Below are 14,979 nucleotides of genomic sequence, written 5' to 3' on the forward strand. Positions count from 1 at the left end.
AATTCGTGTTGTAGTATTATGAACTAGCAACACAAAACCAATTTGTATTGAATAGGTGGATTAAAATAATCACTATATTGTAAGCATTTAGACCAAAACTTTGTCGCGAGTAGCACAAATACAGTCGCTGGGGTGACCTGGCACCTGGCATTTCTGCACCCCTGGATTAGTAAGCTGTGTATAATTGCATGTCCTGAATGAAACAACCTCACTTTATTTCTTTGTTTCTCTCTATAATTACTAGTCCATGGATGGTTTGTAAAATGAAAATGAACAGTTTATTCACTTCATTAACAAATGGCATGGAAAATACTCTATAACCATCTAACACATTTAACACTTACCTTGTTTCCAAGAGCATAAACAAGTACATTACGGCCAACAGGCGAAGTAGTCCTAGAACCATCCTGGCCTTCAGGTTGTAAGGGCACCATACTGCATGCTAGTTGATAGAGGGAAGTGAATGGTAGCGTTTCGACCCAGCGTTGGAAATAGGGATAAAAACGAGGCAGAAGACCATCAGATCCCTGGTCACGGCGCCCAATGGTCATCAAACCTTTGAGAATTCGACTCCACAAATTCAGAAGATATGACGGGCCATTTTCTGTCACTGGCAGGTGAGGCAATAATCGTAGCAGCAACATCTATGAGGTACGAAGAAAGCAGTTTTAAAATGAAAGAAAACTACAATAAACACAGGGATACCTTCCACATATTCTAAAAACCAGGAGAAAAAAGAAATATACAACCAGGATTAGGACACTAATTAATCAATTTGGTACTATCAATACATATTTCAATGATATCACATATAGAAGGTGGATTATGTTTTTCAAGACCAAATGCTACCTGGGGGGTAAAGTTCTGTGGCAATGCTTTTCACAGCTGCCCAGCTGCAGATTAAAGGTTATTTAACATTGGAATCAAAGGCAGAACAGAATACAAGCAGTACATAAAGCTAGATAATGAAAATATGACAGGGCATTACCAAGCCATGAATTTGAAAGAGACGCAGAGAATACATTATAACACAAAATTAGTTAACGTGTTTACAGTTGGGAGAACCTATTTAATAGAAAATGGAAAAAAAAGATTACTCTAACCAATACTTTCATTCTCCAGCTTTTAGTTCAAAATTGGAGCAGTCACTGATGAGCTTCAGTGACTACAACATGTCAAAATATCACTTGCCAAGCTTACTGCGACACTTCAGAGTAAGAATCATGGAAGAAATAGACCCACACTCCTTTATATAAGTAACAGCTAGGATAACAGCTACCCATGATTATTTACAGCAATGGTGTACTGCCAACATAAGCAAATATATATAAAGAGACACATCTTCTTTAACTTGAAACTGGGAGTTGTTACTTCAGTAAATCGATAATAGTATTAGCAGAAAGCCTATTTTTTTGACAGTAAGGTAGCAGGATAGTACACTTCAAGTCATTCAGATAAAAATAATCTTCATAAGTGTATGTCGGAATACTTTAATTACAAGAGATGTCCTCGTCACTTCAACATTCATATTTCAGTGTAATTTTCCAAATATACAGAAAAGTAAGGATTCCTTGATTGTTGGCATCAACAATCATATAAAAGCAGAATCTGCGCATATTTAACAAGACTGCCCACATTACGTAACCCCAATCTCTTATATATACGGCGACCAGACATCCGGACATGTCCTCTTTTTAGTGGATTTGTTCAGGGTCAGAAAGGATTTTTAAAATATCAGCGAATGTCCTCCATTTTAGGTCATCAACAATATATTTGTATTTATTCAGTTTTTCCTGCTGTTTTTGGTACTCAACAATTTCCTAAAAGCACAAATGTTTCCAAGAGGGTTTTCAATATCACACCAAGTTTTTGTTCATTTCCCCCATTGCTTTGTCTTTGTCACCATGGTGTTCGTTTGCTGAATACCTGTATGTTAATTTGTGATTTTTTTAGCATTTTGGTCACCAACAGGATGCCAACATTTTGATCATGATCTTGGCATTCAAAAACATAAAAAGAAATCTGCAAAGCTGTAGTACAACCTGTACATTGGACAAAATGTTTGTTCAGCAACAACTGATATCACCTCTTGCACACACTGTATTAGGTGGAGAAGGAGCTATAGCTGTTCATGAAGTTAGACATTCTGCTTACAGGTCAATGGACTGTACACCAATACTGAATCAAGAAATTTATTACAATTCTGACGTTGATAAGAAGCTTTCATCTACAAAAAACCACCACACCTTAATGCATTTGAATAATGTTAATGCATCACCATGCTATTGAAAAGACTGTTGAACTGTTTGACAGGAATTACTTGTTTTGGTGTATGCAGAGATGGAAGTAAAAATGGGAGCGCAAAAATATGTCCAGTTCTGTAATGTTATTCTTATCATCCTCCACTATGTTCAGAATTTACGTATTTGGAACTCTACCTTCAAGGTCCCATTCTTCAACTTTTTCTCTCTACCTCAGCCCGTACTTAAGTACTACGCTATTTTCAACAATGTACGCTATTCAGTCGTCATAATCTTCTATTTCTTTCTGGAATATTCTCTCTCCTCTTGCCGTTATGGATACATTAAATTAACACCCCCAGGAAATGGTATAAATTCTTTCAACATTTTCCTCTCCCGGTGTCTCATACGGTGCTCGTTCGAGAGAGCAGACCTATTCTGGTCCTTCACATTATGCTAGTTTTAGCTATAAAGCTTCACTACAACTTGTGTGGGAACATCTCTACGTCAACAGCATGAGGAAACTAGAGAAGGTGAAAGCAGTGTACCTCAAAAAAGCATAGGGCCTTTCACGCACAGTATATGAGCTAACAAGGTAACCATTCCTCTTAGGAGTTTCGCAAAGCTACAACAAAGGGCTAAACGAACTGAGACAGAAGAAAGTAGTGATTAGGCTAGACTTCTACAGTACTGATGCCATTACCTCAGAATACTGGAGGAAAACTAACTATGAGTTGTGCCGTCTCATGACCCAGCTAGCAGATCAAGAATTCCACCATACGATATGCATACTGTAAGAATTCCACAATCCAGGACCAGACTGTATGTGCAAGCTCTGCAGTGTGACATGCGATAGATACGTGTTAAGATGTGAAAATAGAGGACACTCTTTGACCAAGTTCTGTATGGAGGAATAATCAATTGCATATCTATAAAGGGTACTAGGAAAGTTTTGCAATATGCAAAAACAGTTGGATGGACACCCGTGTTATGGTGAGGGATGAAAAGAGGGGTGAAAACCGGTCTAGAAGACAGCAAGGCGTGACCTTCACACCAGTTGTTACCAAACAGTGGGATTGAAAGCAAGTTGTCAGTGTGGTCGAAAGGTAAATATTGCGCAATTATCTGCTGCAATTTTGCTTGTGGATTAACTGTTGACTAGTGCCTGGAGGAAATGACTCCTGTGCTGGGGAAAGACTGTCCACATCGGACAATTTTCCGCTGGTACAAAGAGTTACAGAGGGGAAATTTTGGGGTTGTGGCGGTCGAAAGGTATAAGTTATGTCTCAATAATCAGAGTTCGATAGAATAGTGTTACGGTCAAGTACTAGCGATTCTTGGCGAAAGATAAACAACAGCACTTCAACAAGCAGGAAGCGAATGACTCAACCTTGATGGAGCACCGAGCAGCAGAACGCAGGGAAGCGTGTAGTACGAGAATTCTGCTCAGTTCAAGTTTCCGCAAACGACGCAAACCAGTTCCCTAAACACTAGCGATGCATCGTACAAATAGTTTCGGGCCATAACCCAAGAGAATTCCGCGGTAGGTACAGAAAGAATACGATAAGGAAGGGAACATATATAGAGAACTGCCCAAAGAACAGGTTTCAATAACAGATATATTGTAACAATTCAAAGGAGATGACAAAATATTTACATAAAAATGGATAAATAAAACCTCTTGAGGTTTAACGCAAATCATGCAAGCAATTATATCTATCACAGATACATCGAGGTACGAGAAAAAGCAGAATTACACAGTTGCTTCTTATTACCTTTGGTGTAAGCATCTAATATCTATTAACATCTATCATCAACATACATCAAAACGAGAACAAAGGGAACCATGGAAGTTAGTTAGTTTTTTTTTTTTTTTTTTTTTTTTTTTTGACTCAAGATATTTACAGATACAATAAAGGAGGAACTACTCTTGGTATAACCCTTATCTTTGGTAAACACAGATCGTGAAAGGAAGAACCACGCAAATTCTTCTTCTTATTATTATTGTAATAGGCTTGGACATGAAACTTACAACCTCAACACACCTAGAAATTTTTTTTGAATAGATAATCTCTTATAAGTAGTAGGAAAACATTCCATAGACCAACGAGCGAACAGGTAGCATAACATCTTGTCCTGCAAAGCATTAGCACACGCGCTGGGAAGGGGTAATTACTAGAAAGTTCGAAATGTAAACAAGAGACATACAACAATTTTAGCAGACCAGAAAATACCAGTGTTTCTCATACAATCTGATTAAGTTGTACTAACAAGGGAAAAAGGGGAGGGGGGGGGGGGTGGAGGAAAGCAGGAAGTAAGGACAAACAAGAAAAAAAAAAATAAGGAAGTAACAACAAAGGGATGGGAAATCGAGCAGGAATCAGGCTGTCGAGTCCCCAACATGAAATGACGCGAAACAAAGTTCACCACACCACACGTGAAGTTCAGGGAGCACTATTATATTGCCAGTCCAGAGCACTTTGGCCAACACATTCCAAATAATAATGTTTTAATTGCAAAGTTAAGTGCACCAAGGCTATGATAAGTCCTGAAGGGACTAAAGTTCGAATGCACACCTGTGGCAAAGCACAAGCCAAGAAAATAAGGCCTTTTATGAAAATGAGATAGTAATAAAAAGTATCTGCTCACCCAGTCAATTTCGAAGTACGAAGTAAGTTAAAATTGACATGGTCCAGCTCCCACTGCCTATTACAAAGTTGAATCACAGCTGATCGGCGAAAGAAATAAATGGGGAGTATATATATGGCAGGGGAGCGCTATCTAGAACTTACTAGAGGCCGATGACGTCACCGTGGATGCGCAAGGAGAGGCTACAGTCTCAGCAGTAGTAAGACATGTTGGCAAGCAGACATTTCGTATCGCCGCGTAGTACAAGGAGCACCAAATCGGAGCGGAGAAAATATCATCAGGTAAGAGAAAAAAGATCTCGTAACAGGGTTGAAGTCGAGCCTTGTTCTGGGCGACTGTCTGAATCAGTGACTGAGGAAAACATTGAAGCTGTAAGGAAAATGTTGCAGCAAGAGAGGCGGTTGACATATCGGCAGGTAGAAGGGTCCTTCCACATCCCTGCACCAGCTATTCATTGAGTTCTACACAACCATCTCCATGTTAGAAAGGTTTGTTCCCTTAGGGTGCTCCATTCACTCTCAGAGTAACGAAGGGCACATCGAGTGAAATGGTGCCGAAAAATGCTAAAATGGATTGAAAATGGGACTTCGCGTATCGTCAATAGCATCGTTACAGGTGATGAAACTTGGCTTTATTATTACGATGTCCCAACAAAATCCCAAAACAAGTTGCGACTGTTCGAAAGTGAGGGTACTCCTGTGACTGTGTGAAAGTCTAGGGCAGTGAAGAAAAGGATGATTGCAATATTCTCCACTAAACGGGGCATCCTGACTCGGGTTGTGCTAGAAACACAAAGGACAGTTACTGCGAAGTGGTACAGTGAGACTTGTCTGCCTCAGGTCATCCAGACTCTCAAGCAGCTCCGTCAAAGGTCACGGCTCAACACTTGACTCTTGCATCATGACAATGCTCCAGCACAACGTGCTAAAATAACAATGGATTTTCTTGCCAGATGAGGGTTGACTGTGCTTGATCACCCTCCATACAGTCCTGATCTTGTCCATGTCACTTTGCACTCTTCCCAAAAGTGAAGATGAAGCTGAAAGGGCGGCGTTTTACATCCGATGAGGAGCTTCTGGCAGCATGGGATCAAGAGTGTGAAAATGTAACCGAAGCAAAGTGGCAGAGTTGGTTCAGCGACTGGTTTCGACGTATGGAGAAGTGTACCGAGTGTGGTGGAAATTATTTTGAAAAAGTCTAAAGCGTTCACTCACATTTCAAAACTTTCCTTCGGCCCTTTGTATATTACTGTAGCCTATCATTGTATCATTAATAATGGCCATTGGCTGCAATAGATCATCATCATTATTATTATTATTATAACAATCCTTATTTCATCATCACCATCATGAATTCCTTCCAGCGAGCCACGTAGGATGTTTAAGAACGATGTACCTCATTTCTTACAGTCTTGGTATGCAGCTTCTCTCTCTAGGCCATCCCAGGTTTCTCCTTTCATTTCTAGATCTTTTATCTAGTCTAACCACCTTTTTCTGGGACAATTATTGCTTTTGCCTTTCTGAAAGACATGAACATCAACTTATTTTAATGAGCTGTGAATCATACGATAGGAGAGGCTAGCAGACCAAATGGCAAATTATTATACAATACACAGGTTTTGTGCCATGCAAAGAAGTTATTTTTTAATTCATCACAGTACAATTTTAACAAATTCCATTACTCGGTTCAAATACATTGATAGGTTAATCAGATTCTTAGATTAATTGATTAACAGATCAAGTTGTAACTTAGTTTACCCATCAGGTAAATTATCATAGTCCTTCATGCTGAGGTCAAAAGGGATTGTTGAGATGTCATATCATTTTATAAATTTGCAGTCTTAGCTTTTTGGAAATGTATATGTGATGAAGTGTACATTATTATTCCAGCTTTAAATGTAAGATAATCATATTGTTGGCATAACTAAATTTACAACAAATTTCCTGTCTTTTTTCTTAAAACACATTAGTATTTTACTGGATTCTTGGTACAATCGCCGGACCCCTCATGGGTAAAGCCCTCAATCCTTATGAATATGAGTAGTTCTCCCTTTTAGGATACACTTTCACTGTGAAAGCATTCTGTCTGGGTTATTACTGGAATTACTCTTAGACACCTTATACAACAGTGTTCTAGAAAATGGTTACATTATACATTGTTGTGTAATGATTTAAGATGATTCATGGACATTTAAATCTCCTAACTGTTATTAAGAGAATTGGATGTTTCCTTTCTTTAGGGCCCCTTTGAGGCCATTACTTTCTTTGATGTAGTTAAAATAGTGAGCCACACCTCGTTACCTGCTTGTATTGTTTTCATATTCTTCAGATACCGCATTTTATGCGCTGTCTTTTGTCAGTCTGTCATGGCTGCTTGGCATCATGAATGCTGTGACCAATGTGTAACTCATCCCTATTTAGACAGATGGCAGCTCATGTCATGAGGATCGCCAAAGCATTTCTTTCTATCAAATCTACGTGTTGTGTGATCTTTGAGTCAGACGGTGAAAAAGAATAATAAGATGGAGACGGTGTTTCGTGATGTGGCTTTCGTCTCTTACAGAAGGTATCATAAACGTTTAAAAACGTTATCCTGTACGACTCTCAGAGTTTGGAGTCAGAACTAAGACTACTTCTTCTCAAGGTAATGTTCGTCCCTATCATTCTCGGTTTGAGATACCTGTTTTTTTAATGCCAGTACTGATGTTCGTTCCTATCATTCTCGGTTTGCCACAGGTAGTAAGCCTGTTTATAAGGAGGTCTCTCGTTTTATGTGTTATTTCTTTGATATCTTGTTGCAGACTTATTTTCCATTACCTCCCTTTCGGTTAAGACTGAAAGGTGGCATCAGTCTTATTGTTCATGTACGTGGTGGATTTGCTTGCTGTGTTTGGTTGGAGACCTTTCATTTTTCTTTATCTTTGACGTCTTGGCTCGAGTTCGAAATTTACATTGTGTTTTGTCGCTGATACTGTACGATTCATCTTCGTCTTTCTCCACAATATGAATACGTGTTTTGCAGCGAGAAAGTTATTTATGTTGTGTGTTTTGACTTGGTGTGCCATGCCCCTTTTGCGGCAATCCAGGTTTCTGATCTGTGCTTTCAGATCGAACTCATGAGCCGTTGATAGAAGCATTTCATGCTGCACGATTCTTGTCGTTGTGCGACGTGTTAAAGTTCTCTTGTACTTTATATTCTGTATGCTGGTCTCAATGTGTGTGCGCGAGTGTGGTGCGATTACGGGCCTATGCTACTTTTCAGTATCTAGCTATTATTTATTATTATCATTGTTTCCATTTTGTCTTACTCTCATTTCTGGCCTTCCTAGCTGATTTATCTGTTTGTTTAGGATTTTAACCTCATTTTTACGCCTTTCTGCTGCATGTTTATTTCTTGTTACTATGGCAACCCTTTTCTTTATTCTTGTGTGTTACATGACTGTTCTTTTCAGCCAATCCTGGCTGGCATTTTTGATTTTATTGGGGATTTAATCTCCACTGGAACTGTGACATAAAAATGTGAGTATATAGATTCTGATGATGTACCTCGGAATGATTACTTTTCCTATTTCGAGAAAGAAATACTCTGGAACCTGATCTTAAGTGCTGTGGTCAATGTGTGGTGAGAGAAATATTATATTACTAAACAGATTCCTCTACTGTGATTTCTTGAGATATACAAAAGATATATGAGATTGTGTAACACACTCTTTGAATGGACTGTTGTTGAACATTATGTACGTGAGTAACTGACTTCCCACATCCTTATTTATTTTTCTTTTATGCCAGTTTTGGACTGATTTCTTCCCTGTTTGTGATAATAAATGTGTTTCGTTTTAATTTTTGCTATGGGCTTTACGTCGCACCGACACAGATAGGTCTTATGGCGACGATGTGATAGGAAAGGCCTAGGAGTTGGAAGGAAGCGGCCGTGGCCTTAATTAAGGTACAGCCCCGGCATTTGCCTGGTGTGAAAATGGGAAACCACGGAAAACCATTTTCAGGGCTGCCGATAGCGGGATTCGAACCTACTATCTCCCGGATGCAAGCTCACAGCCGCGCGCCTCTACACGCACGGCCAACTCGCCCGGTTTTCGTTTTAATTAACCCTAGATCTGCGTTATTTTGTTATTATTTTTGGGACGTGCCTCTTTCAATCTGTTTATAAGTCTAAGAGGCCCGGATTCAGCTCCTGGCAATTTTCCTAGCCAGTTTCGACCGATCCAATGTAAATAGGTAGCTAAGTTTGTTGAATAGCTACCCATAAAAACATACATTGTAATAAAACTCCTCCTCTCCGTTAACTTGAATTAAGCCGTTGGGATGGTTTTCAGTTATTTGGTCTTCTTTTTGTTCAGTCTAAGACCGTATTGTGAGAGACGGCTGTTCCAATCTTCAACTTGACGCTGTAATCCACTTCTGGTGCGACATCATCTGCGTATAAGAGAGTCCAAGGGACACTCCTCTCCAGGTCCCACGTAACTGTGTCCACGACGAGGAGAACAAAGAGCAGTGCGGACAATGTCAAGCCTTGGTGTACACCAACTTTCACTGATAAGCTCTTACAGATCTCAACAGCGCAAAGTACACAATTTGTGGAGTTTATGTAAAGCATCTTGATCCAACCGATAAGCATTTCTGGTACACCAAAGTCACAAAGTGCATACCAGATTACACGATGTGGAACAAGGTCGAAAGCCTTTTCAAGATCAAGGAAGGCAATATGCAGTGGCAGTTGTTTCTCTTGGTGCTTTTGAATGAGCATTCTGGCAGCGAAGATGGCATTGGTTGCTCCAGCACCTAGGCAACAGGAGGCGAATTGGACGGTAATTTGAACATTCTGCTCGGTCACCTTTTTGCTTAATGATAGGCTCAGTGATGCTTGTAGCCCAATCACTGGGAAAAGAGCCAGAGTCAACTATGGCATTGATAAAGCTGGTAAGCCAGTTGATCGCAGGTTCTTTTAATTCCTGCAACTTCCAAAAGTCTTCCAGAAGATCATCTGGTCCTGGTGATTTTTGGTTCTTCATACTCCTGATGGCGTGGTGTCCTCTGGTGGGATGTGTGAGATAGGGCCTGCTGTTGGATTACTTTCTGGAATAGGACGACGTGGGAAACTCGATGGCGGAAATCTGTTCAAAGTGTTGTTGCCAATGTTTGAGGATGTCCTGTTTACCCTGTAATAGCTGACCATCTTTGCCTTTTATGCACATACAGTGCTCAATATCCTGTGCTGAATTTGTTTTGGCTTTGGTCAGCTGGAAGATAGTTTCCTCTCCTTACATGAATCCAGTGTCATTATAGTGACTGCACCTAGTTTCAGTGACAGCTTTCTTAGCCTCACGTTTGGCTATGACATACCTTTCCCTGTTTTCTGGAGTCTTTTGTAAAACCCAGTTTCTATATGCCTTCTTTTTATGCACCTTTCCTTGGACTGTCCATAACCACGTTTGCATATCAATACGGTGGGAACTAGGTTTTGTTGTACCCAAGGTTGCTGTTTACAAAGGTGAAAAGGTTGCTGTAGCGGTTGCAGTGACAGATTTACAGAATGTGGTCCATGTGTTGTCAATCGCATTCAAGTCTATGGGAGGCAAATTTACACTGCCTGTTAGGGTCTCATTTTGGTCTTTAAGCTTCCACCACCTGATCTTTTTGGGGGCATTTATCCCTCCACCTCTACGATGTTTACAGATCCTTAAGTCTGCCGTGAGGAGCTTATGTTGAGGGGCTACACAGTCAGATGATATGACCTTCACATAATACTAGTCTGAGATCACAGAGTCGAACAAGGATAAAGCCAATTTGGCTGCTATAGTCATCACTAGTGTAAGTGATGAGGTGGTGGATGCACTTTTTGAAAAATGTATTAACAATAAACAAGTTGTTTGTCTTGGCAAAATCCAAAATTTGAGTTCCATCATCATTCTGGATAACATAGCCATTACCACCATGGCCGCTACAACCATCCTTGGTGTGACCAACATGCCCATTAAGATCACCACAGAGATGTAGAAACTCATCCTTAGGACATGCTAAAACATACTGTCTTGGAGCTCCTGCCAAAACTGTTTCTTTTCTATGTCACCACAGCCAGATTGTGGTGCATATGCAGAGAAGATACGGAGTCGAGAAGACAGAGTGTCGATTGTAATTGACATAAGGCGGTCTGAACAGCGCTGAAACTCAGCAACTCGATCTCATAAGCTGGCGCAGACGATGGCAAAACCATTTATGTTGTATGTACCATAGTAGATCCGATGTCACAGGATCTCTGGCCTTTCCAACGTGTTTCTTGCATAAATAAGACGTCCACTTTCCTTTCTTTCAACATCGCCGCAAGTTCGCGACTGCGTCCAGTAAGAGGCCCAATGTTGAGCGTGGCGATGCGTAAATGTTGTTTGCGTTTTGAGCTAGCTTAGTTAGCTGGTTCCGCCCTTGAACCAGTAGCCCTTGTCCATTTGTCGTGGCAGTCAGGCAAGGCAGACACGCATCCCTTCTGGGCGACGTCCTAGCATTAGGATGCTAAATGGTTTATTTTGTCACCTATTCAATACATATAAATTTTACATTTAGGAATTTATTATTAATTCCGCTTGAGACATGTTTCGCCCTTCATTGAGGGCATCATCAATCAAATTACCTCCTCAAGGAAAAAATCAGGTACCTGATTAGTATTTAACATGCACAAATTAATACACATTACAATGGGAAAATTAAGTACGAGAAATTCTTGTACAATGGTGATGGTTAAACAATATAAGTTTAAAGAATAAGAAGTCAGCACCAATGCTTAAAATTACTGGGTAATTATAGCAAGAGTTCATTAGTGGTGCTCTGAAGAATAATTGATGCACTCATAGGAAATTATAAAGTTTATAAGATTATTTACAGTATAACAGTCGGGGGGAAAGGGTATAGTGCTTGGCGTCAATGTTTTTATCAAAAATTACTGCCAATGGTTGGTAACCATACAGTAAATTTACATTATCCAATTGAACAGTTGAGAATTTACAGTTTATATACATATTTACAAGAGAGCAGCTTGGTGAGCAAGGATATTAAAAAAGTATATTACCAAGTGCGTCCCGTTGCTTTAATCGTTGGAAGATGATTGTAGCATTGACATATCAGAAATATGCAGAGTGGTTTAATCTTAGTTAATAATCACAGGGGGCAAGGAAAATATTCCATAGCCAAATGAGGTTCTATAGGCATCAAACAGAAAGTTGTCTGGTTGAAGCACCGGGTTCGGTACGGTGAACTGGTCAGCGTGGACGGAGACTCAATGGATGTCATTGAGTAAACAGTGCATTTGAATGGCAACAATGATGGCAGTTATTTGTAGGTAAATGTATTGCTGGGAATATTAGCATCCTACATTCAGTATCTTCAATATGGATAACAATGATTTTTATCACTGGCAACGTCCTAATATTATCTGACAATATTGACTTAGACATGATTCATAGATTGCGACGGAGTTACCAACCGGCTTGTTGCCACATTCTGGCGTCAGGCATTTTAGAGGTACTGCCAGGAGGAATTTAGGCCACACCTAACATGGAGAGCAGATGCCTTTCGTTGCTCACTGGTTACTTGTAAGAAAAGATGAGTCATGATTTATGTTCATTAAATTGTTGAACTAATTAAATATGAATTTGTATAAATTTAATCGAACCTGATATGCCGGTGAGCGTAAGTAACAAAAAATTATTGGTGACCATGACAGGACCTTGACATGGCACCATATTTTTCAGACCATAAGATGCTGTGGACCTTAAGATGCACCCTGGTATTTTGATGAGACTTAGGGGAAAACATAATTTCACTGTATTTTCAAACAAAATTTTACAGAAATAATTTAATTTGTGTACAAACACCAATTACCGATAGGTAATGCAATACTGTCACTGCTACACATCACAAGTAGGTACTGTCTTCCTGCTGCCCGATTACCATGTAATTTTGTGTATTCCATAACTTATAATTTGAATGCTAGGTAGTAAAGAAACCTCTTCTGATGCTGCTTGTTGTTTAAAGGGGCCTAATGTCTAAGTCATCATATTGAAACATCTTCTGTACAAGTGACATGTACGGTGAATTAACTATTTCTATTTGTTTTACATCGCACCAACACAGATAGGTCTTATGGCGATGATGGGATAGGAAGGCCTAGGAGAGGGAAGGAAGCGGCCGTGGCCTTAATTAAGGTACAGCCCCAGCATTTGCCTGGTGTGAAAATGGGAAACCATGGACAACCATCTTCAGGGCTGCCGACAGTGGGGCTCGAATCCACTATCTCCCTGATGCAAGCTCACAGCTGCGCGCCCCTAACCACACAGCCTACTCTCCCAGTGTACGGTAAATTATCACTACCGGAACTTGCTTCCAATTGCAAAGTGAAAGATTTTCTTTCTACCCTTCTTCAACTATTTACAAAAAATATGAGACTCTGCCCTCTTATGACAAAATTTGAAGTAAGTTGCTTCCATCTGAATAACAAGTTCACAAACGGGAACTATCTGAAGTCTTTAATGGCATACAGCTTCACTGCAATAAACACCCTAAATATCTGGGTGTGACACAGGACAGATCCTTGATCTACCTTCAACACCTTTTTCAGACATCAGCTCAACTAGGAGCACAAAACAACAACCTGCATTAACTGACTGCCACCTCATGGGGCACTCAAGCCAATGTACTCCAGACGACTGCACTTGGCCTAGTTTAATCAATTACTATGTTGTGTACCAGCTTGGCTCAACAGCTGCCTTGTTAAGAAGATTGACGCCCAGTTAAACCATACTATGAGGCTGATATGTAGGACCATTAAATCCACCCCAATTTACTGGTTACCAACTCTCTGTGATATTTTTCCTCAACATCTTAGGAGACAAAACAGCTTTTCCGAGAATATAAAAATTGAAAAAAAAAATTATGTTCAACCCAGAGTTACCAATCAAAGCTGATATTTCAGATCATATGATATTACATCACCAAATAGCTTCAAGAAATCCACCAATATCAGCAGGACTGATTCACTCAGTAAACAACTTCAAGCTACAACAAAAATGGAAGGAAGAATGGTCTACCAAGGCACCTTTACAATGGCAAATACGGTAATTCAATTTTCGATAACGGTCATCACATGTGAATCATGGAAGGTATGCAACATGAATTTTATTAGATTGTGCAATCAAATTACAAAAAGTGATAAGTTTCAGGACATCACTTAATTTTAATAATTTGCCTTGACTGTTAGTATAGTTTTAACCCCTATGCACCCGTAAGCGGACTGGTACGCCGGGATGCAAGTTCGCATATTGGAGACATTTGTGACATCTGTTGGCTTTTTCCGGAAACGTTTCTAATTGAAATCTCTTCTTGGTGTCTCAAAGTGTCACCAGAGTGCTCTGGTACACTTCTTTGGCAAAGCGAATTGATTAAAATATCGATCGAGGAATCTGCATTCTACTGTTGACAAGATGGCTGAGAAGGAAGTTGCTTGCTCACGCGAAATGCTCAGTAATACAAGTTGTCCATTTCATGACCGTATCGATGTTTAATCAAGAAGTAAGTATAAATATCCACCTAATCGTAAGTTTTAATTTTATTCAATTTTGCCTGAGGCATTAATAAAGTATCGATTAGGTGGATATTTATACTTACTTCTTGATGCTCAGTAATAGCGAAATTCAAAGCATATTTGATGTTTTAGGCTCTGATTTCCGCAGTGTTAATGAGGAAGAAGTTATTAGTGATCCTGTGCATGAATTAACATGAAATATATCACCAGAGATCTTTCGCGTAGTAATATCGTACGACATGGAATGCCGAATGAACTTTCTCCCGCCCCTCAAGATCCGATTGCGACTGCCGGATTTGAACCTACGATCTTGGTACCGGGATGTGAACACTTTACCACTGATCCTCAGACTGAATAATAATAATAATACGCCGAGTGAGACATACGGCTGTAAGTTTGTATTTGGGATATAGGTTTGAATCTCATCATTCACTTACTCGGGATTTGTTTCCCATTAATTTCTTATTTCCAAATCAGGCAAATGTTAGGCTCATATCGTATT

The 14,979-nt window shown here is 39.7% G+C and overlaps 1 protein-coding gene across 1 annotated transcript in view; it reads right to left on the reverse strand.

The window, feature by feature from the left end:
• Positions 1 to 14,979, reverse strand: part of Patr-1 (Protein associated with topo II related - 1) — a 490,596-nt gene that overhangs the window by 57,392 nt on the left and 418,225 nt on the right. Inside the window, exon 12 of the mRNA XM_067159788.2 lies at positions 345 to 644. Coding sequence (XP_067015889.2) covers positions 345 to 644 — 300 coding nt within the window. The remainder of the gene's footprint in view (positions 1 to 344; positions 645 to 14,979) is intronic.

Source organism: Anabrus simplex, chromosome 1 (genome assembly GCF_040414725.1).
Source record: "Anabrus simplex isolate iqAnaSimp1 chromosome 1, ASM4041472v1, whole genome shotgun sequence".
Lineage (NCBI taxonomy): Eukaryota > Metazoa > Arthropoda > Insecta > Orthoptera > Tettigoniidae > Anabrus > Anabrus simplex.